The 25,157-nt window shown below is 41.5% G+C and overlaps 1 protein-coding gene across 3 annotated transcripts in view; it reads left to right on the top strand.

The window, feature by feature from the left end:
* LOC110534217 (G protein pathway suppressor 2) overlaps positions 1–25,157 on the top strand; it is a 41,294-nt gene that overhangs the window by 6,111 nt on the left and 10,026 nt on the right. For all 3 annotated transcript variants that reach the window (XM_036933323.1, XM_021618937.2, XM_021618938.2), the window contains exons 3-11: positions 3,622–3,731; positions 3,826–3,938; positions 4,250–4,335; positions 4,438–4,517; positions 6,389–6,566; positions 6,901–6,984; positions 11,163–11,239; positions 11,451–11,546; positions 11,841–11,924. In XM_036933323.1, coding sequence (XP_036789218.1) covers positions 3,622–3,731; positions 3,826–3,938; positions 4,250–4,335; positions 4,438–4,517; positions 6,389–6,566; positions 6,901–6,984; positions 11,163–11,239; positions 11,451–11,546; positions 11,841–11,924 — 908 coding nt within the window. The remainder of the gene's footprint in view (positions 1–3,621; positions 3,732–3,825; positions 3,939–4,249; positions 4,336–4,437; positions 4,518–6,388; positions 6,567–6,900; positions 6,985–11,162; positions 11,240–11,450; positions 11,547–11,840; positions 11,925–25,157) is intronic.

The following is a 25,157-nucleotide window of genomic DNA, read 5'->3' as shown; positions in this document are numbered from 1 at the left end:
CAAAACAAACAACTTTACTGGTGTTAACCTTACTAGGGCAGGCGGAACCCCTTGACAACATTCCGCTGAAAAGGCAGCGTGCGAAATTCAATTTTTTGTTGTTGTTGAAATATGTAACTTTCACACATTAACAAGTCCAATACAGCAAATGAAAGAAACATCTTGTTAGTCTACCCATCGTGTCCGATTTCAGAAATGCTTTACAGCGAAAGCACAACATATGATTATGTTAGGTCATAGCCAAGTCAAAAAAACACAGCCATTTTCCAGTCAAAGATAGGAGTCACAAAAGGCAGAAATATAGATCAAATGAATCACTAACCTTTGATGATCTTCATCAGATGACACTCATAGGACATCATGTTACACAAAACATGTATGTTTTGTTCGATAATGTGAATATTTATATCCAAAAATCTGTTTACATTGGCGCGTTACGTGCAGTAACGTTTTGATTCCAAAACATCCGGTGATTTTGCAGAAATACTCATAATAAACATTGATTGAAGATACAAGTGTTATTCACAGAATTAAAGACTTCTCCTTAATGCAACCACTGTGTCAGATTTCAAAAAAACTTTACGGAAAAAGCATCATCTGAGAACGGTGCTCGGAGCCCAATCCAGCCAGAGAAATATCCTCCATTTTGGAGTCAACAGAAGTTAGAAATAACATTTGATGATCTTCATCAGAAGGCACTCCCATGAATCCCAGTTTGACAATAAATTACTGATTTGTTCCATAAAGTCCATAATTTATGGCCAAATAGCCACTTGTTGTTAGCGTGTTCAGCCCAGTAATCCATCTTCATGAGGCGTGAGCACTTCGTCCAGACAAAAACTCGAAAAGTTCTGTTACAGGTCGTAGAAACAAGTCAAACGATGTATGGAATCAATCTTTAGGATGTTTTTAACATAAAACAATAATAATGTTCCAACCGGAGAATTCCTATGTCTGAAGAAAAGCAATGGAACGAGAGCTAACTCTGTCGGGTGCGCGCGTCACGAGCCTGAGACACTCTGCCAGACCACTGACTCAAACAGGTCTCCTGAGCCCCTCTTTTTATAGTAGAATCCTCATTCAAGTTTCTAAAGACGGTTGACATCTAGTGGAAGCCGTAGGAAGTGCAACTCGACTCCATAGACACTGTGTATTCGGTAGGCCAAGCTTTGAAAAACTACAAACCTCAGTGTCCCACTTCCTGGTTGGATTTTTCTCAGGTTTTCGCCTGCCATAAGAGTTCTGTTATACTCAGACATCATTCAAACAGTTTTAGAAACTTCAGAGTGTTTTCTATCCAATATTAATAATACTATGCATACAGTGCCTTGCGAAAGTTTTCGGCCCCCTTGAACTTTGCAAACTTTTGCCACATTTCAGGCTTCAAACATAAAGATATAAAACTGTATTTTTTTGTGAAGAATCAACAACAAGTGGGACACAATCATGAAGTGGAACAACATTTATTGGATATTTCAAAAAATTTTAACAAATCAAAAACTGAAAAATTGGCCGTGCAAAATTATTCAGCCCCTTTAATTTCAGTGCAGCAAACTCTCTCCTGAAGTTCAGTGAGGATCTCTGAATGATCCAATGTTGACCTAAATGACTAATGATGATAAATACAATCCACCTGTGTGTAATCAAGTCTCCGTATAAATGCACCTGCACTGTGATAGTCTCAGAGGTCCGTTAAAAGCGCAGAGAGCATCATGAAGAACAAGGAACACACCAGGCAGGTCCGAGATACTGTTGTGAAGAAGTTTAAAGCCGGATTTGGATACAAAAAGATTTCCCAAGCTTTAAACATCCCAAGGAGCACTGTGCAAGCGATAATATTGAAATGGAAGGAGTATCAGACCACTGCAAATCTACCAAGACCTGGCCGTCCCTCTAAACTTTCAGCTCATACAAGGAGAAGACTGATCAGAGATGCAGCCAAGAGGCCCATGATCACTCAGGATGAACTGCAGAGATCTACAGCTGAGGTGGGAGACTGTCCATAGGACAACAATCAGTCGTATATTGCACAAATCTGGCCTTTATGGAAGAGTGGCAAGAAGAAAGCCATTTCTTAAAGATATCCATAAAAAGTGTTGTTTAAAGTTTGCCACAAGCCACCTGGGAGACACACCAAACATGTGGAAGAAGGTGCTCTGGTCAGATGAAACCAAAATTGAACTATTTGGCAACGATGCAAAACGTTATGTTTGGCGTAAAAGCAACACAGCTCATCACCCTGAGCACACCATCCCCACTGTCAAACATGGTGGTGGCAGCATCATGGTTTGGGCCTGCTTTTCTTCAGCAGGGACAGGGAAGATGGTTAAAATTGATGGGAAGATGGATGGAGCCAAATACAGGACCATTCTGGAAGAAAACCTGATGGAGTCTGCAAAAGACCTGAGACTGGGATGGAGATTTGTCTTCCAACAAGACAATGATCCAAAACATAAAGCAAAATCTACAATGGAATGGTTCAAAAATAAACATATCCAGGTGTTAGAATGGCCAAGTCAAAGTCCAGACCTGAATCCAATCGAGAATCTGTGGAAAGAACTGAAAACTGCTGTTCACAAATGCTCTCCATCCAACCTCACTGAGCTCGAGCTGTTTTGCAAGGAGGAATGGGAAAAAAATTTCAGTCTCTCGATGTGCAAAACTGATAGAGACATACCCCAAGCGACTTACAGCTGTAATCACAGCAAAAGGTGGCGCTACAAAGTATTAACTTAAAGGGGCTGAATAATTTTGCACGCCCAATTTTTCAGTTTTTGATTTGTTAAAAAAGTTTGAAATATCCAATAAATGTCGTTCCACTTCATGATTGTGTCCCACTTGTTGTTGATTCTTCACAAAAAAATAGTTTTATATCTTTATGTTTGAAGCCTGAAATGTGGCAAAAGGTCACAAAGTTCAAGGGGGCCGAATACTTTCGCAAGGCACTGTATATTAGCATCTGGGACAGAGTAGAAGGCAGTTTACTCTGGGCACACTATTCATCCAAAAGTGAAAATGCTGCCCCCTATCCCAAAAGAGTTAACTAGATTACTAATTAATTCTGTCAATGTAAGACATTCTGGTGAGCACTACTTTCAGTTAACTTTTTGCCCCAGAAGGCTATGACAAATGGCCTACCAAATTTCTGAAATTATAATATGGCCTACCAGATTTTGGGAATTATAATCAGAATTGTCTAAATTAGGGGTTAAAGTAGCCAGTAGTAAATTCATTATAATAGGCTAAGTTATTATGGTTGATTGAACTGCTCAGGTATGCTACTTTTTGAAGTGAATTGTTTGGCAATCCGATGAAAACATCACACAACACCCATGATATGCAAAACTAAGTCTGCACAGACAGCAAAAACAACAGTAAACAGGGTTAGATGTTTACATTCTACAGTATCCCGTCTTAGATTAGCATATACCTGGCATCTTATCTGGGTTTCTCATAACTGGGTTACAAGCTTTTGTAAATGGGATATGATGTTTGTGCGCCAACTCAAAAGCAAAATTCTTGAGTATCCCGAATAATAACAGGATATTGGTGTGCATGTGAACGTGGTCATTGATACCAACTCCTGTCCTGTAAACCCCCTCATCCAACCTTGTGTCACAGAGGAAGAAGAAGTAGACAAAATGATGGAGCAGAAGCAGAAGGAGGAGGAAGAAAGAAAGAGGAAGAAAGAGGTGGAGGAGAGAATGTCTTTAGATGAGACAAAAGAGCAGGTGCGTTATTGAGATTTTTACATTGGCCAGTGCCTGCTTCTTTCTATTTATTTTATTCAACTCCTCTTTGTTTGTCCCTCCCGCTCTGCCTTAGATCATGAAGATGGGGGAGAAGCTACAAGGGCTACAAGAGGAGAAACACCAGCTCTTTCTCCAGTTGAAGAAAGTGCTCCATGAGGAGGAGAAGAGACGGAGGAAAGAACAGAGGTAAAGGCTCTACCGGCTCTTGAATGAACTTTCTGGAGGTCTTACAAACATCACTTATCCTTAGCCTTGTGGTCCCAGATCTGTATGTGCTGTCTTGACCACATCTATGGTGTGACAGCGCATACATATCTGGGACCACCAGGCTAACACATCCCCACATTCCCCAGCAACCTACTTAGGTTATTGGCTTTTGATGTGAGATTCAGTCCTATTTGCTGATAGATTAGCGTTAACATTGTTACCATACACATACACACATTGTTACTACTGACTGCTAGTGTGTGACTATGGACATGATTGTTTTCTTGTAGTGATATGACAACCCTGACATCATCTACGTACCAGCCCAGCATGGCTATCCACTCCCACTCAGGACAACACCTGCTCAGCATGCAAGGTAATTCACATAGATTTTATGTATCACACGGTTGATTGTTAATACACACAAACTGTGTATTATCTTTCTCTCTGTCTCCTTCCTCTCTATATCAATGATCAGCGGGTCAAGTGAGTCACGGCCGCTCTGCTGCCCTGCTAGGAGAACGGAGTAAACAGCTCTTCCAGTCCCCTGTCCTTCCGGTGAGTGAGCAGACTTCTTAATATAAATGCATGTAAAGTGTTGGTCCCATGTTTCATGACCTGAAATAAAAGATCCCAGAAATGTTCCATACGCACAAAAAGCATATTTCTCTCTATTTCGTGCACAAATTTGTTTACATCCCTGTTAGTGAGTGTTTCTCCTTTGCCAAAATAATCCATCCACCTGACAGGTGTGGCATATTAAGAAGCTGATTGAAAAGGATGATCATTACACAGGTGCACCTTGGGCTGGGTACAATAAGGTTTTGTTACAAAACACAATGTCACAGATGTCTCAAGTTGAGGGAGTGTGCAATTGGCATGCTGACTGCAGGAATGTTCACCAGAGCTGTTGCCAGAGAATTTAATATTAAGTTCTCTTCCATAAGCTGCCTCCAACATCGTTTTTGAGAATTTGGCAGACCACGTGTAACCACGCCAGCCCAGGACCTCCACATCTGCCGCCTTCACCTGCGGGATCATCTGGGACCAGCCACCCAGACAGCTGATGAAACTGGGTTTGCACAGCCAAAGAATTTCTGCACAAACTGTCATAAACTGTCTCAGGGAAGCTCAATTGCGAGCTCGTCATCCTTACCAGGGTCTTCACCTGACTGCAGTTCGGTGTTGTAACCGAGTTCAGTGGGCATATGCTCACGTTCGATATCCACTGGCATGCTGGGGAAGTGGATGAATCCCGCATTTAACTGTACTGGGCAGATAGCAGACAATGTGTATGGTGTCGTGTGGGCGAGCGGTTTCCTGATGTCAACATTGTAAACCGAGTGCCCCATGGTGGAGGTGGTGTTATGGAATGGGCAGGCATGAACTTCTAACAACGAACACAATTGCATTTTATCGATGTCAATTTGAATGCAGAGATACCGTGACAAGATCCTGAGGCCCATTGTCGTGCCGTTCATGCCCTGCTATCACCTGAAGTTTTAGAATGAAAATGCATAGCCCCATGTCGCAAGGATCTGTACACACTCCTGGAATCTGAAGCTGAATATGTCCCAGTTGTTCAGTGGCCTGCACAGACATGTCACACATTGAGCATGTTTGGGATGCTCTGTATCAGTGTATGACAGTGGGTTCCAGTTCCCGCCAATACCCAGTAACTTCGCACAGCCATTGAAGAAGAGCGGGACAACATTCCACAGGCCACAATCAACAGCCTGATCAACTCTATGCAAAGGAGATGTGTTGCGCCACATGAGACATAGTGGTCACACTAGATACTGACTGGTTTTCTGATCCACGCCCCAACACATCTGTAAACAGTGTGTACATTCTTGAAGCCCACAGGCGTTGTGACATTACTCCATTCATGGCAGACTTATCACCGCGATGTGTATGTGTGCATGAGCGTTTGAGTGAAGGAGTGTGTATGTTTTGAAAAGGAAATAAGAGGAGGTTTTATTTTATCGTTTGTTGTATATACCAGTACTCCATGTTTTTGATAGCCACAAGGACAGTGTGGCTGTATTCCCAGTCCATGTGAAATCCATAGATTTGGGTCTAATGAATTTATTTCAATTGACTGATTTCCTTATGACCTGTAACTCAGTGAAATCTTTGAAACTGTTAAATGTTGCGTTTTATCTTTTGGTTCAGTGTAGAAATGGGGTTCTTAGGGTTTGGTCTCAAGCACCTTAGTTAGTGTATGCAGCAGTCACTTGTTCCTGTTGATTATAATTAGGACTTCAGTGACTTGAGGAATGACTGGGGACACAAGATGCCCTAGTTGTTGTACTTAATTGTTCTATAATTCATTTAGTTCAGGCTTGAATGGAATGTAATGACTATATAATATTTGCAATTCCAGTACAGTGAATGCCTGAAAACGTGTCCTGTATGTTGTTTGACAGGGGCGTCACTACCAGAGCCAGCCAGGGATGAGCTCCGGAGGCTTGGAGCATGGGCAGTATGCATCCAGCCAGGCAGCCCATGGCCCCTACGGCCAGCTCACCCAGGCACAGCACGGCACTCCCTTCGCCCCCAGCCAGTCTGTCCCTGTCAGTTACGCCAGCAGCTCACAGCTCAGAGGTAACCGGTTAGAATTTTTTATGTAATTGATATTTCAGAGACGTGTTGTCTATGTGAGATGTTAAAGCAAATCATTTTGTCTGGTAGCCTGCTCCCAGATCTGTTGTCTTGCCCGCTCCTATTGTCATTGTAATGCCAAGCATGTTTGACAACGATCAATGGAGTTGTCAAGATGGCACAAACGGATCTGGGAACAGGCGTTGAATCTTTAGGTCTTATGTTTTTTCAAGGTGACTATGTTGCGGTTATTATGAGAATGAGAAACCTAATGTGTGTGCTGTTTGTGCGTGCTTCATTCATAAACCCCATCGCTAATGTCCCCTCTTGTGTCCAGGTGCCTCAGCCTTCCAGGCCATGCAGTACCTGCCTCAACAGCAGCAGGGCTACGCTGTACACAGCCACTTTACCTCTCAGCCAGGTACCTTTTCACCTGTGTGTCTGTCTACTAAAATCTATATGTTGTCGTAGGCCCTGTTGCGATTGTGGCACAGTGTGTTTAAGAAGGTTTATGCGTAAAGGCGCTGGGATGGCTTGGTGTACTGACTGCACCTAGGACTCTGTCGGTAATTGAATAACCATAACTGATGTTTATGGATGATGTCCGCCATGAAAATTAAACAACGCCAAAAAAACGTTTAAATAGAAATTTATTTTGTATTTAACTTTTTATACATTTTTTGATGTAGGTGAACTTGACCTAATAGCGGGAGTGTTTACTAATGATCATAAGCATTTGATTTGCTAACTTAGTCTACATCTCCTCCTTTTCCCAACTGTCGTTGGATGCTCGAGCAGCTAATCCGCTAGATGCATGGGGGTGGAGAAGTGCTAGCCTATATGCTAGGGCACTTCAGTTAAAAAAATAAAAAATAGTTTGTGTGGATAAGTAAATAAATCTGTCTTTAAAAACAGGTTGGTTGTGTCTGACTATTAGTTACTCAACAGCAGTTGACAAGTTTGTTCTGGCTCTGAGGCCTATAATGTGCTAATGTGTCAAATGGACAATGTGCAAATCCTATCCAACCTGGCATAGTATCATTTGATACGTAGTCTTCTCTTAATTTGTAGACTAATCTACGCTGATAAATAGGCTGTGTTGCGTGTATTTGTTTCTAGGTTAACGATGGTCAGTTTCGCCTAGTTGTCTTCCCTTCATACGTTCCTTGTCAATTCATGATCTTATAGCCTACTTTCGGAAAGAATAAGGTAGTCCTAGGTTTTTTCATACGTTTGTGTCTGACATAAGCTGGTGGCTTTGATTGACAGGTCCTTTTAAGGGGTGGTGCGCGTGTGAGTTCGCTGATTTTCTCTCTATAGGCCTATATGTCCATTCAGAAGTTTTCTTAAAGTAGCCTGTCCAGTCTTCTATCTGTAATGAAAATTGAATGCTCCGGTCATAATTGAATCTTGTTAAAGGCCATTTCTCACCAAGTCTGTTATTGTCGTCCGAATAATTAGGAAGAAAAAAAGAAATACGTGCACGTCTTGTTTATGATGGCGTTCACACCAATTGCGAAATATCGTCCTGCCACAATCCGTCAATTATTTATCCGGAACGATAAATGCGAAAATAATCTGTTGACCCAATAGAACTTGTTATCAGGGACACTGCCGCTGACAGGTCTTTTGGGTTCATTGTGTGAATTCATGAACAAATGAATTTCTCAGACTTTTTAACGTTTGCAATGCATCAGTTAAGCTATGTATCAATTCAATGGGATCACGTCACACCAGATCTAGGCTACATACACTTTGTTCTCACCAGTTCATTGCTAACGCTGCAGCCTATTTTATAGCCATTCAGCAAGCAAGACGATTGATCAATGCTTCTCTTCTCGAATAGGCCTATTAGTTTTAGAAATTGCTCGAAATAAGTTACAAATTATATTGCTCGTTCAAGAGCTAGAGAGAGGGGGATGAGATGGGCCAGTGTAGTTACCAGCAGAGATGTGTGAATTGCCCAAGAAGGGAACAGTGAAGGAGACAGATGTGTAAGTTAGAAGTGGATTGATTTATTAATGCATTTTTTGTATAGCCTCTATACAGTATTGGGCTATACGTTATAGGCCTGCTAAAGTAAATCTAGGCAACCCTAAAAGACAAAGAGAAAAAAATACCTTTTATCAATAAGTGGTTGCGCAGATTTAAATAAAGCACTCAAATTAAAATGTAGTGTCAACATAACCACCCATTGCTTCAATAAAATTGATCAAGGGCTGATCATTAGGCTATGGACAGGTTGTATACATGTTTTACATTTTCTTATGGTTATCAATTTCATCTTTATGCCTATCACAGCTGTCTCTATATTCCCCTTTTAAAACATTCCTCGTCAATTTATGATGGGCTACGTTTGTTTTAGCATTGTCCTATAATGTAGACAATTTTTTGGGGATATCCCACAGAAAGGATTTGAAGTTAAGGCAAGGTTTTTAGTATGTCTTTGGGAAGGGACAAATGTGATTTGCTTATGCGTCTGAAGGAGATGCGCTGCAGACAGCTCGATTGATGGGTCCTTTTAGGTGGGTGGTGTGCATGTATGAGTTCACCAATCCCTTATGTCCATTCATACAGTTTACTATTTGGCAATTATGTCTGGCCAAGCCTTTGGCCAAGCCTGTCTGGACTTCATCTCTTTTAATCAGATAGAAAACAACAACCTATGTCTTGTTGCAGGGTCAGCATATGTGCAGGGAATGACGACAGGTGCCAGTTTTGCGTTTCCTCTCTTATTACATGTGGTGCAACTGAATGAAACGTAGCCCAGCTCTCTTCATGATTCATCCTACAGGATGCATAGCCTCTATCATAATATTTTCAGCAGCGTATTACTTTTCCAGTAGTATATGATTGTTCTCTAGTTACTGTGTCCTCTTGCTACTTTGAACAAAATATTGCCACATAGAATGACCGCAGAAGCATTGGTGACGTTATGCGAATTGTTTGGGAAAAGTGGAGGGAAAAACGCGATGGGCTTGATGTGAGTGGTTTAGTGCGACAAAATTGGACTCTATATTTTTTGTGGAATTCCTCTCCAATCGGACATTTCTTAATTTGTATACTAGATTAATATTTTGAGGTAATAACTTGAATAATAATAACGAAGTGTAATGATAATAGTAAAGTTGCAGAGAAAAGCCTCCTCTCTTTTGAGTCTGATATGCCTAATCCTCCCCCCCAACGGTTATGTTGGTGACATGTACATTGGCCTGGCCAATTACCTTGACCTCAAATTCCAAGACTGTAACAGCCCTAGACCCTAGACGATAAATATGTCTGGGACGGTTCAAAACAGACATTCGGACAGTTGTGGGACTATGGGCCAGAAAAAAAATTCAACACAAAGATGAGGCCGACGAAACGGCTCACAATATTGCTATAATAATAAAGCTTAAAAGTTGATAAACCATGAATAATTCACATAAGCGCAGCCGAATGCACACTGGAAAATGTGCAATGTATTTCTGCCTTGCTCGACAACGCTGCCTGACTGGGGGCTGTGCATGCACACGGGAAGAGCCGACTGACCGATTTCATTTTTTAGAAGCGCAGCGCACAGGCATAAAGGTTTTGTTTTAATTTAATTGAAACGGAAGTCTACTGAAGTGAGACTTTGTCCTTGTGTTCCTTGGCTAATTATATAGTTTTGTTCACCAGCTAGGTTGTTTTTCAATGTTTTGAGTTTCAACTGCTAGGGAGAAGCAATGTGGATACTAGTCAGACTCAATCTCACAGGCGAAAACATGCATTACCACAGTAAAATGTAAGTCTCTGTTTAAAAGACTTAAGTCACAAAATGTTTTATGAAATTAAACAATATAACACACTACTTCTTGCTACTAATACATGTATTGTTTTAGAAACATTACGAAGCGTGCTCATCTGTATTTTTTTTGTATGTTTTGTTGGTGTAATTTTAGAGATTTAATTTGATCTGGGCTGGTAAAAATCTGAATACCTTTCACAGTGGCTGGTGTACCAAAAAGTACATTTTAGTCCCTGGCTGTTAGCAGGTGGTGGCGCTCAATCAGGTCAAGGTGACCATTCTTCACTGACTGAAGAGGGAGGGTGAAGCACGCGCTCACACACGCCGTTCTTTATTGTATGTTGTTGTTTAAGGGGGCAGCTGCTGGTGGAATGTAATGTCTTAAGTTTATTCCGTAACCAGTTCACAATAACATTGTTTGTTCTCTCTTAGATATATTGTATACATGTGGTTAGCATGTTCAGTTAATCAATTGTAATTTATTAATAATGTAATGGATGTTTGCCTGTGTTCATTTAAAAAAAGAAAAAAACAATTCTTAACAAATTAACTTGATGTAGTGTAGACTCTCTGTATTTGTCTCAGAAATACACCAATTAATTTAAAAGCACTGCAAAAGACCCATGTTGGCATATCCCAAATTTTTTTTTGAACTATTTTAATTTTGGGACGGTTCAAGATCAGTTTGGGTGCAGTTGAAATTGCACTTCCAGACGGTACCAGGGTGGTGAGGAAATAAAGTTAGTCGCATGCTCTGCCTAAACTACTACTCACTTCTCTTGCTTCCCTCCATTTTTCTCTTTTAAACATATTCTGTATTTTGTCACCAGGATTTATCCCTAGTGCTGGGATCCCTCTACAGAAGCAACTGGAACATGCCAATCAACAGTCTGGCTTCACTGACTCTGTGAGTTTGTTGGGCCCCTTAATAGAGTACCATTGCACACAATTAAATAATATGGTGTTAAGTGTTATAAACCATACAGTGTTCAAACAAACCTTTTTAGAGGTTGATCACAAGCAGTGTACTGTATCTGTTTGTGGACGGGCTGTCTGTGGTTAACTCACACGTAACTGTCCGTTAATCTTTGTCTGCTGTGTTTTTGTGGTGGTTTCAGAGTGCTCTACGGTCCGTGCACCCTCAGGCTCTTCATGCCAGTGCTGCAGGCCTGCTGCCTACCCCCTCCCTCACAGTGCAGATCCCTCCTGCCAAGGTAAGGCCAACCCTCTTTACCCACCTGCCCTGGGTTGTCTTCATTAGGACAAAAGTAGCAAAATGTTTTGCAATGAAAAACTAAACAAGTGTTTCTTATTGGACCGGTGTAGTTAGTCGCTCTCCATTTCACTCAGTTTTCTTCCATTTTGTGCCTAATAAACACAACCCCTGCTGTATGTACTACCCTCTTCCCTCTGGCATGACACACACCACAAAGCCACTTAGTCAGTTATCCTTATCAATTCATAACGTCATGTCTTCCTTTCTTGCTCCTCCTGTTCTGTGTGAATAGTCTGGCTTGCCATACACCCATCCCCCCCGTCCGGCTTCTCCAGGAAGCTTCACTCATGGAACTCCTCCACAGCAGGCTCACCCAGTGAGTATCCTATCACTAGGGCCTGGAGTTTTGGTTGATGATATGTAGTGATGATAAGATATGTGCTTTTACCGGTATTTCCAGCCTTATTCTGCTAGTGACGCAGCTGTCAGAAAATTGTAGGAAATTATATTTGACACGAGCTGTTTCCAATCAATCAATGGCTGGTTGTACGCGCGTGTTTTGCGGGGGTTCGCCTGATCCAGGGGAGGCGTAGTTCTGCAAATATTTTTTTTTTTGGGGCAAGGAACTCTTTTTGTAGATCAGTGATTCTGCACCTTACTTTGCTCAAACTGATCCTCTCCAACTGACTCAATTTCTGGTCATCGGCGGGTATAGAAATGGGGCAGTTAAAATGGAGAGTCAATGAAACCAACCATGGAAGGAGAAAGAAAAGTTCCAAAATAAGAATATAGCTTTAAGAAAAAAGTACGCGCCAATACTCCACAGGGATGCTCTTTGCAGATGACGACAATATATTCAGCAAAACATGCAACTTAGCATTAGCTCATAAACACAAAGACAGGATAGACGGACATCTGAAATAACATTACGCTGTCTCATAAGAGTTCTAGGACTACTGGCCAAGATCGTTTAGTCAGGTGGGAGGTCCTGGAGGATATGGTGGAGGGTTTCGCAAGTGCCAACATCCCTCTAGAAAAAGTTGATAACCCTGAAATGCGCGCCTTCATTAAATAAACATGTGAAAAACAGAGGCACAGTCCCTAGGTGGAGCCAACTCAGGAGTCGACATCTACCAAAGGTAGCCACAAAACACGAAGAGGAACTAAAACTGACACACTGGACGAATCAACTGACACACTGGATCACTATGTTCATATTTTGATTGTCTTGCAAGGAGAGCTGGGTGAAGATTGAAAAGTTGTTCTGGCTGATAGTGTATTTATAGGGAGTGCACTATTCAACACTGTCTGAAAGTATTAAAACATGTCTACAATATTATGAGGTTGATTTTAAAAAGATTTGATTGTGTCAGACAATTCAAGGTGCATGGTGAATTCATGCAATTACATTCTGTGGGGGTTGTTATCAAATTGTTGCGTTTGACTGGCAATACCCGTGTTGTGGCTCTTGCAAGCAATATCTGGCAAACTCATTTCCCAGAGGTTGACAAACTTGCTGCAGTCATCAATAAAATCTTCAAACATTGTCCAAGCAGAAAACTTCGATAGAAAGAGCATCTCAGAGATCCATTACAGAAACAAGTTCCCCTCTGCTGACACAGCTTCCTCCCGAGCCATGTAAAACCCGATGGGGTACCTGGTACAAAGCTGTCGGATATCATTCAGAGAGTACCTGCACTTTTACTCATGCTTTGTGGAGGCGGAGAAGCAGATCTCTTAAGAGTGGATAAGTTGTTGGTTAACTCTGAGGGTTTGCAGAAGCAACTTTCTCTAATTGCTTAACATGCAAAGAGCCTAATAGACCTCATCCAGTGGTTTGAGAGACACAAATCCAGAATTCACCTCACCTACAATAAAGTCAATACAGAAATAGCAGTCGACCAGACAGTTAACCGTAAATGTGTGGATACATTTTAATGAGGTCAAAGAAACTCAACTCCATATTATAACCCGGGTTACTCTGAAAATAGTTTAGATCAACCAGCTCATACATTTCTCAAGGCAAAACAGAATTAAAAAAAATCCCCAACAAGTGTTCAGTTGGAAGGTAAGCAGTCTGCGGTTATCTTCTTGTTTCAAATTTCACCAAAGATTGTTAGAACTGGACCAATACACACACCATGCGAAACCAAACCGCAGCGAAATGAATCCGTTCTGGAAAAGCTCTGCAAATGTACAATTACAAATATCTCTCTGTTTCAAACAATTCCGTTGATGTTGAAAGAACTGCGTCATCGTATGGTCAAGTATTTATTCACCAGTGCCAATCGGTCTATTATTATCACAATAGACAATTAGCGTAACCATACTAAAACTCTATTCACATGTGCTAGCCTAGGTTACGTTATTCTTTCTTGATGTTTTTTTTTTATGCATTAGAATGTTATGTAGGCTAAGGTTGAGACTGTGTCGTCTGTTATCGCAATTTCCTCTCCATTTAAGTTTTTACATGAATTTCTATAGTGAATGAAAAATGTATATAGATTTCTTTTAATCAAATGTGTATTTACGTTGCATTCGGAAAGTATTCAGACCCCTTCACTTTTCCCACGTTTTGTTAGCTTACAGCCTTATTCTAAAATGGATTAAATGAAAAATCCTCAATCTACACACACTACCACATAATGACAAAGCGAAAACAGGTTTATACATTTTTGCAAATGTATAAAAAAAAACAGAAATACCGTATTTTCATAAGTATTCAGACCCTTTGCTATGAGCCTCACCTGAGCTCAGGTGTATCCTGTTTCTATTGATCACCCTTGAGATGTTTCTACAACTTGATTGGACTCCACCTGTGGTAAATTTGATTGATTGGTCATGATTTGGAAAGGTGTGTGTGTGTACAGTGCACGTCAGAGCAAAAACCAAGCCATGATGTCAAAGGAATTGTCCATAGAGCTCCAAGACAGGATTCTGTCGAGGCACAGATCTGGGGAAGGGTACCAAAACATTTATGCAGCATTGAAGGTCCCCAAGAACACAGTGGCCTCCATAATTCTTAAAAAGTTTGGAACCACCAAGAGTCTTCCTAGAGCTGGCCACCCGGCCAAACTGAGCAATTGGGAGAGAAGGGCCTTGGTCAGGGAGGTGACCAAGAACTCGATGGTCATTCTGACAGATCTCCAGAGTTTATGGTAGAGTGGCCAATTTGAAGCCAGCCACTACTCAATAAAAGGCACATGACAGCCCACTTGGAGTTTTCCAAAAGGCATCTAAAGGACTCTCAGATCTTGAAACAGGATTCTCTGGTCTGATGAAACCCAGATCAAAGTTTTTGGCCCGAATGCCAAGCGTCACGTCTGGAGGAAACCAGGCACCGCTCAACACCTGGACAATACTATCCCTACGGAGAAGCATGGTGGTGGCTGCATCATGCTGTGGGGATGTTTTTCAGCAGCAGGGACTGGGAGACAGTCAGTGTCGAGGAAAAGATGAACGGAGCAAAGTACAGAGAGATCTTGCTGCTCCAGAGCGCTCAGGACCTCAGACTGGGACAAAGGTTCACCTTCCAACAAGCTAGCAACACTAAGCACACAGCCAAGATGATGCAGGAGTGATAAGTCTCTGAATGTCATTGAGTGGCCTGGACTTGAACCCGGTAGAACATCTCTGGAGATAGTTGAAAATAGCTGTGCAGCGACGCTCCCCATCCAGCCTGACAAAGCTTGAGAGGATCTGCAGAGTAGAATGGGAGAAACTCCCCAAATACTGGTGTGCCAAGCTTGTAGCAGCATACCCAAGAAGACTTGAGGCTGTAAAAGCTGCCAAATATGCTTAAACAAAGTACTGAGTAAATGTTCTGAATGCTTATGTAATTTTTAATACATTTGCAAAAAGAGAAATTGTAACAAAACGTGGAAAAAGTGAAGGGTCTGAACTTCCCGAATGCACTGTAATTCAGCTTCATCTCAAGTTATAAAATTAATCTATGATATTCAATGTGTTCGAGGGTGATTAAAAGATTGTCTAGGTATAGTAAAATGTTGTCTGCATATAATGAAATTAAGTCCTCAGTAGATTTGAGGGAAATTGGTGTTACTTTCGATTTGACGAATTGTCTGGGCCAGGGGTTCCATGGATAGTAATAATAGCAGCTCTCTCACCTTGTCTGCTGCTTCTTGTGATTCTAAAAGGAGCAGTGCAGATATTACCTGTTATAACTATGGCTGAGGGATTGGCATATAGTATTTTAATCATATTAATGAAATTGGAGCCAATTCACAAAGTACCAGTCAAAATTTTGGAAACCTACTCATTCAAGGGTTTTTATGAATTTTTTACTTTTCTACAACGTAGAATAATAGTGACGACATCAACACTATGAAATAACACATATGGAATCATGAAGTAACCAAAAAACTGTAGACAAATCAAAATGTATTTTAGATTCTTCAAAGTAGCCACCCTTGACAGCTTTGCTCAGTTTTGGCATTCTCTCAACCAGCTTCATGAGGAATGCTTTTCCAACAGTCTTGAAGGAATTTCCACATATACTGAGCAATTGTTGGCTGCTTTTCCTTCACTCTGCAGTCCAACTCATCCCAAACCATCTCAATTGGGTTGAGGTTGGGTGATTGTGGAGGCCAGGTCATCTGATGCAGAACTTCATCACTCTCCTCCTTCTTGGTTAAATATCCCTTACACAGCCTGGAGGTGGGTCATTGTCCTGTTGAAAAACAAATGATAGTCCCACTAAGCGCAAATCAGATTGGGTATCACTGCAGAATGCTGTGGCAGCCATGCTAGTTCAAAGTGCCTTGAATTCTAAATAAATCACTGTCTCCAGCAAAGCACCCCCACAGCATAACACCTCCTCAATGCTTTACAGTGGGAACCACACATGGAAGATCATCCGTTCACCTACTCCGTATCTCACAAAGACACAGCAGTTGTAACCAAAAATCTCCAATTTGGACTCATCAGACCACAGGACATGTCCATTGCTCGTGTTTCTTGGCCCAAGCAGGTCTCTTCTTTTTATTGGTGTCCTCTAGTAGTGGTTTTGCAACAATTCGACCATGAATGCCTGATTTCATAGTTTCCACTTAAGTTGATGTTGAGATGTGTCTGTTACTTGAACTCTGAAGCATTTATTTGGGCTGCAATCTGAGCTGCAGTTAACTCTAATGAATTTATTCTCTGCAGCAGAAGTAACTCTGGGTCTATCTTTGCTGTGGCGGTCCTCATGAGAGCCAGTTTCATCATAGCGATTGATGGTTTTTGTGACTGCACATGAAGAAACGTTGAAAGTTCTTGAAATGTTCCGCATTGACTGACCTTCATGTCTTAAAGTAATGATGGACTGTCGTTTCTCTTTGCTTATTTGAACTGTTCTTGTCATAATATGGACTTGGTCTTTTGCCAAATAAGGCTCTTCTGTATACCACCCATACCTTGTCACAACACAACTGATTGGCTCAAACGCATTAATATCTCTAGGGTATGTGGGACGCTAGCGTCCCACCTGGCCAACATCCAGTGAGATTGCAGAGCGCCAAATTCAAATACAGAAATGCTCATTATAAAAATTCAGAAAATATAAAACTATTTTACATAGGTTTAAAGATTAACTTCTTGTGAATCCAACCACGGTGTCAGATGTAAAAAATGCTTTACGCCGAAAGCATACCTTAGAATTATTTGAGCAGACAAATCATTGCAAACAGTAACCAGCCAAGTAGAAGAGTTACACAAGTCAGAAATAGAGATACAATTAATCACTTACCTTTGATGATCTTCACATGTTTGCACTCAGAAGACATTAATTTATTCAATAAATGTTCCTTTTGTTCGATAAAGTCTCTCTTTTTATCCGAAAACCATTTTCTTCAGTAATCCACAGGCTCAAACGCAGTCACAACAGGCAGACAAACAATTTGGATTTTATCCGTAAAGTTCATAGAAACATGTCAAACGATGTTTATATTCAATCCTCAGGTTGTTTTTAGCCTAAATAATCAATAATATTTCATCCGGATAATAACGTTGTCAATATAAAAGGTAAACAAGAAAGGCACTCTCGGTCGTGCGCATGAAATAGCCATGTGATACGGCAGGGTCCACTCATTCAGACTGCTCTTACTCCCTCATTCTTTAGAGTTCAAGCCTGAAACCATTTCTAAAGACTTGACATCTAGTGGAAGGCATAGGAACTGCAATTTGAGCCCTAAGTCAATGGATTCTGTAAAATGGCATTGAATAGAGCACTACAAACACAACAAAAAATCCTACTTCCTGAATGTATTTTTCTCAGGTTTTCACCTGCCAAATCAGTTCTGTTATACACAGACATTATTTTAACAGTTTTGGAAACTTTAGAGTTTTCAATCCAAATCTACTAATTATATGCATATCCTATCTTCTGGGCCTGAGTAGAAGGCAGTTTAATTTGGGCATGCTTTTCATCCAAAATTTCAAATGCTGCCCCCTACCCTAGAGAAGTTAAGAAGGAAAGAATTTCCACAAATTAACGTTTAACAAGGCACAACTGTTAATTGAAATGCATTCCAGGTGACTACCTCATGAAGCTGGTTGAGAGAATGCCAAGAGTCTGCAAAGCTGGCTTCAAGGCAAGGGTGGCTACTTTAAAGAATCTCAAATATAAGATATATTTGGATTTGTATAACACTTGTTTTGGTTACTACATTATTCCATATGTTATTTCATAGTTTTGATGTCTTCGCTATTATTCTACAATGTGTAAAATAGTAAAAATAAAAACCCTTGAATGAGTAGTTGTGTCCAAACTTTTGACTGGCACTGTATGTTCCAAGACACACCAAAGATATGACTAATCTAGTCTATCAAAATATTTTTCTGCATTGAAAGATAAAACAACCCAAGGAGCTGTTTCATATGAAGCATTTAAGATGTGTAATAGTCGGAGGTTGCAGAGGATAAATGTTTAACAAACCTGCTTTCGTCCTTGTAGACCAATTTGGGTAGTAAGCCTCGAAATGGGACAATAACATTTTGAAAACCTCTTTAATATCTGTGTTTATCAAAGATAGGGGGTGATAGTGAGAACTGAGTGGCATCCTTTAAAAAAAAAAAGCGAAGTTAGTGCTGTATTCACATCTCTTCCAAATTAACGGCTGTGTTAATAATTCCGAGCAGTAGTAGACCTAATTGATTCCAAAATTTTAAATAGACCTCGGGGAATACCATCTCATCCAGGTGATTCACCTTTATTCATGCTATCCAATGCTCTTTTGAGTTCTTTGAAAGAGATTTGGGCTCCCAGCAAGGTGGCTTCCTCTGTTGAGAAGAGTAGTTCTTCATTATTTTAGAAAGGGCTTAGTCTGGCTTGATGTGGATTAACAATCAGTGATGTAAGGTTCTTTAATTCATTTGGGTTCTGATAATTCCACTGTTTCAGATTCAGTAGTAGCTATATCAGCTAATTGATCATTATGCATAGCTTGTTGGCCAGTAAAAGACTGGGATGATTACCATGGGTAATGGTTGAGTCTAACTCGATGGACGGGAAATTCTTCTCTCTGCCTTATCAATAAATTAAGTTCTGTCTTGACTACCTGGTCTGAGAAGTGTTTGTTGAGAATGCTCTACAGCAGTTAACATTTCCAGTTCTGATTATCTTCTTTAATTGTGTAACGGAATGCTTGTGTTCCAACAGTGCAGTAATATCTAACAATACACACACATCTAAAAGTAAAATAATGGAATTAAGAAATATATCAATATTAGGACGAGCAATGTCGGAGTGGCATTGACTAAAATACAGCAGAACGGAATACAGTATATACATATGAAATGAGTAAAGCCGTATGTAAATATTAAAGTGACTAGTGTTCCATTATTAGTGACCGGTGATTCCATGGCTATGTACAGTGGGGCAAAAAAGTATTTAGTCAGCCACCAATTGTGCAAGTTCTCCCACTTAAAAAGATGAGAGAGGCCTGTAATTTTCATCATAGGTACACTTCAACTATGACAGACAAAATGAGAAAAAAAATCCAGAAAATCATATTGTAGGATTTTTAATTTATTTGCAAATTATGGTGGAAAATTGAAGTATTTGGTCACCTACAAACAAGCAAGATGTCTGGCTCTCACAGACCTGTAACTTCTTCTTTAAGAGGCTCCTCTGTCCTCCACTCGTTACCTGTATTAATGGCACCTGTTTGAACTTGTTATCAGTATAAATGACACCTGTCCACAACCTCAAACAGTCACACTCCAAACTCCACTATGGCCAAGACCAAAGAGCTGTCAAATGACACCAGAAACACAATTGTAGTCCTACACCAGGCTGGGAAGACTGAATCTGCAATAGGTAAGCAGCTTGGTTTGAAGAAATCAACTGTGGGAGCAATTATTAGGAAATGGATAATCTCCCTCGATCTGGGGCTCCACGCAAGATCTCACCCCGTGGGGTCAAAATGATCACAAGAACGGTGAGCAAAAATCCCAGAACCACACGGGAGGACCTAGTGAATGACGTGCAGAGAGCTGGGACCAAAGTAACAAAGCCTACCATCAGTAACACACTACGCCGCCAGGGACTCAAATCCTGCAGTGCCAGACGTGTCCCCCTGCTTAAGCCAGTACATGTCCAGGCCCGTCTGAAGTTTGCTAGAGAGCATTTGGATGATCTAGAAGAAGATTGGGAGAATGTCAGATGAAACCAAAATATAACTTTTTGGTAAAAACTCAACTCGTTGTGTTTGGAGGACAAAGAATGCTGAGTTGCATCCAAAGAACACCATACCTACTGTGAAGCATGGGGGTGGAAATATCATGCTTTGGGGCTGTTTTTCTGCAAAGGGACTAGGACGACTGATCCGTGTAAAGGAAAGAATGAATGGGTCCATGTATCGTGAGATTTTGAGTGAAAACCTCCTTCCATCAGCAAGGGCATTGAAGATGAAACGTGGCTGGGTCTTTCAGCATCACAATGATCCCAAACACACCGCCCGGGCAATGAAGGAGTGGCATTGTGAGAAGCATTTCAAGGTCCTGGGGTGGCCTAGCCAGTCTCCAGATCTCAACTCCATAGAACATCTTTGGAGGGAGTTGAAAGTCAGTGTTGGCCAGCAACAGCCCCAAAACATCACTGCTCTAGAGGAGATCTGCATGGAGGAATGGGCCAAAATACCAGCAACAGTGTGTGAAAACCTTGTGAAGACTTACAGAAAACGTTTGACCTCTGTCATTGCCAACAAAGGGTATATAACAAAGTATTGAGTGGAGTTTGGTGTGTGACTGTTTGAGGTTATGGACAGGTGTCTTTTGTACTGATAACAAGTTCAAACAGGTGCCATTAATACAGGTAACGAGTGGAGGACAGAGGAGCGTCTTAAAGAAGAAGTTACACGTCTGTGAGAGCCAGAAATCTTGCTTGTTTGTAGGTGACCAAATACTTATTTTCCACCATAATTTGCAAATAAATTCATAAAAGATCCTACAATGTGATTTTCTGGATTTTTTCTCTCTCATTTTGTCTGTCATAGTTGAAGTGTACCTATGATGAAAATTACAGGCCTCTCTCATCTTTCATCTTCCCCACTGTATATAGGGCACCAGCCTCTAAGGTGCAGGGATGAGGAACCGGGCGGTAGCCGGCTAGTGATAGCAATTTAACAGTCTGACGGCCTTGAGATAAAGTTGTATTTCAGTCTCTCGTTCCCAGCTTTGATGCACCTGTACTGACCTCGCCTTCTGGATGATAGTGGGGTGAACAGGTCATGGCTTGGGTGGTTGATGTCCTTGATAATTGTTTTGGCCTTCCTGTGACATTGGGTGTTGTAGGTGATGCGTTGGGCAACTCAACACCACCCTCTAGAGAGCCATGCGGTTGTGGGCGGTGCAGTTGCCATACCATGCGGTTATACAGCCCATCCTTTTGTGATCTCTAAAAGTTTGTGGGAGTCTTAGGGGCCAAGCCAAATTTATTCAGCCTCCTGAGGTTGAAGAGGTGCTATTGCGCCTTCTTCACCACACTGTCTGTGTGGGTGTACCATTTTAGATCATCAATGATGTTTATGCTGAGGAACTTTAAGCTTTCCACCTTCTCCACTGCGGTCCCGTCAATGTGCATAGGGGCGTTCTCCCTCTGCTTTTTCCTGAAGCCCACTATCAGCTCCTTTGTTTTGTATTCCCAGTCACCTTGCAATGGTTAAATGCGGTGGTTCTAGCTTTCAGTTTAGCTTGAATTCTGCCATCTATCCACAGTATCTGGTTTGGGTAGGTTTTAATAGTCAGTGGGAACAACATCCCCTATACGCTTTCTGAGGAACTCTGTCACCGTGTCCGTGTATACATCAATGTTATTCTATGAGGCTACCCGGTACATATCCCAGTCCGCGTGATCAGAACAATCTTCAAGCATGGATTCCGATTGGTCAGACCAGCGTTGCATAGACCTTAGCACGGACTTACTGTTTTGAGTTTCTGCCTATAGGAAGGGAGGAGAAAAATGGAGTCGTGATCAGATTTGCCAAAGGGAGGGCGGGGGAGGGCCTTGTAGGCATCCCGGAAGAGTGTAGCAGTGGTCGTGTGTTTTCCCAGCGTGAGTACTACAGTGAATGTGTTGATAGAACTTCGATACCGTTTTCTTCAAATTTGCTTTGTTAAAATCCCCAGATAGAAGAAATGCAGCCTCAGGATATGTTGTTTGCATAAAGTCCAGTGTAATTCCTTGAGGGGGAATATACACAGCTGTGACTAACCAAAGAGAATTCTCTTGGGAGGTAATACGGTCGCCATTTTTAGCTGATAAATAAATTACATAGATCATTAACAGCTGGTTTCTAAACAACTATGGACTGCAGGATACCATTATTACAATATTCATTTGTATTTCTTTATTTAACCAAAAAGTAATTTCTGACCTACTGACTTATGGAGCAAAATACATGTAACGTTAGCTAGCTAGCTAACAGTACATTTTCACTTCAACTGAAATTGACTTTCTGACCAAATTAGAAGCGTGTAATATCTAAAAATGTAGCTAGCTAGACTCTCTTACGTGGATGGACGCTTCTCCCTCTGTCACGGATAACATGGTTGCCCTTAGTTTGAAGATGTGATCCGGAGCCTTCTGTGTGTTCTCTTTTCGACTCCCTCTGCATAGTTGCAATCAAAAGCCAGAATTATGTCCATCTCCTTAGCTATCGTACTGTAATTCCACTGCTTTCAAAACTCTGTCCTCCAGAAAGTGGAGAGCAACACTTATGCAGTTCTACTACGTGATATCTTTTTTTTATTTTTTAAAGCTGCGTTAAAAAGGATTACCTACACATACTGACCAGCTCATATCATAGACAAGTGTGCTACATTGCAGACAAATCCAAACTCAGCTCTCAGCATTTCCTGACCACTCATTATCTCATCTAATCACTGCTACCGGGAAGATTGCGGTCTTTTTCTGTGGCTAAACCAACTAGGCTTGTAATTTAATAATTGTATTCATATTTACAGATGGCATACAAGTGTGTTATTAAGGCACATGAAAATGCATGCATTTCTTGCCTAAAACTCATTTTGATTAAATGTTTTATTTGTAAAAAATATTTTAAATGGTGCTCCTGTGAAGTAGTGACACGCGACATAGCGTAGTTTCCTGAAACAAGTCACATTTGTGTAAATATTGTTAATGTCTTGACAAGCAAGCGGAAAGGCCGGTGTAGGACTTTTGAATGCACTTTTATTGATGGGCTTCCTGCCTCTGCTGAGATGGGTCTGGCTCGAGTATCCAGGACGTAGGCTACTGGCGGGGCTCACTCTAGACGTAGAGGGAATTCTCTGACATTCTTGTTTGTGTTGTGGAAATACTTCTTACAACATATTTTAGACACCCGAGCTTGTGTATTTCATATAGACTTTATTACAAAGTAACACGCTCCATGGAGCAACTGCCGGTCTCAGACTGAGATCCCTTTTTATATACAGTTTCAGTTTGACACAACATACATATTCACTCCTCTTTATGTATGTGATCCACATCTTTTGGTTTTCTGCCTCTTGTGTCCTAATCTTACTTCTAGTCTATCTACGGCCATCTTTACTTGGTTTCTCCTCCCCTTCTTGGCACATACTTCAGGGCATAGATTATATTGGTGGTGTAACCACCCACAGGACTAGGCAACGGCTTCTCTCATTGCCCAGTCACACACACATTCACAATTGCCTCCCTCCAAGCCCGCATTGATTGTACTCACCGCTCCAAGACGCACACCACATGCATCGGAAAATCCCCCATACTTGGAAACCGAATGTTGGTTGATAACAAGTGTGAATCAGTACCTTGGCGCCGACAGAGATGGCCGCCTCGCTTCGTGTTCCTAGGAAACTATGCAGTTTTTTGTTTTTTTTTACGTGTTATTTCTTACATTAGTACCCCAGGTCATCTTAGGTTTCATTACATACAGTCGAGAAGAACTACTGAATATAAGATCAGCGTCAACTCACCATCAGTACAACCAAGAATATGATTTTCGTGAAGCGGATTCTGTGTTCTGCCTTTCAACCAGGACAACGGAATGGATCCCAGCCGGCGACCCAAAAAAACGACTCCGTAAAAGAGGGAAACGAGGCGGTCTTCTGGTCAGACTCCGGAGACGGGCACATCGTGCACCACTCCCTAGCATTCTTCTCGCCAATGTCCAGTCTCTTGACAACAAGGTTGATGAAATCCGAGCAAGGGTAGCATTCCAGAGGGACATCAGAGACTGTAACGTTCTTTGCTTCACGGAAACATGGCTCACTGGAGAGACGCTATCGGAGGCGGTGCAGCCAGCGGGTTTCTCCACGCATCGCGCCGACAGAAACAAACATCTTTCTGGTAAGAAGAGGGCCGGGGGCGTATGCCTTATGGCTAACGAGACGTGGTGTGATTACAGGAACTCAAATCCTTCTGTTCACCTGATTTTAGAATTCCTCACAATTAAATGTCGACCGCATTATCTACCAAGAGAATTCTCTTCGATTATAATCACAGCCGTATATATTCCCCCCCAAGCAGACACATCGATGGCTCTGAACAAACTTTATTTGACTCTTTGCAAACTGGAATCCATACATCCTGAGGCTGCATTCATTATAGCTGGGGATTTTAACAAGGCTAGTCTGAAAACAAGACTCCCTAAATTGTATCAGCATATCGATAGCGCAACCAGGGCTGGAAAAACCTTGGATCACTGCTATTCTAACTTCCGCGACGCATATAAGGCCCTGCCCAGCCCTCCTTTCGGAAAAGCTGACCATGACTCCATTTTGCTGATCCCTGCCTACAGACAGAAACTAAAACAAGAAGCTCCCACGCTGAGGTCTGTCCAACGCTGGTCTGACCAAGCTGATTCCACACTCCAAGACTGCTCCACCACATGGACTGGGATATGTTTCGTATTGCGTCAGATAACAACATTGACGAATACGCTGATTCGGTGTGCGAGTTCATTAGAACGTGCGTTGAAGATGTCGTTCCCATAGCAATGATTAAAACATTCCCTAACCAGAAACCGTGGATTGATGGCAGCATTCGTGTGAAACTGAAAGCGTGAACCACTGCTTTTAATCAGGGCAAGGTGGCTGGTAACATGACCGAATACAAACAGTGCAGCTA

This window comes from Oncorhynchus mykiss, chromosome 10 (assembly GCF_013265735.2).
Source record: "Oncorhynchus mykiss isolate Arlee chromosome 10, USDA_OmykA_1.1, whole genome shotgun sequence".
NCBI classification, from domain to species: Eukaryota; Metazoa; Chordata; class Actinopteri; order Salmoniformes; family Salmonidae; genus Oncorhynchus; species Oncorhynchus mykiss.
This window is presented reverse-complemented; position numbering and strand designations above follow the sequence as displayed.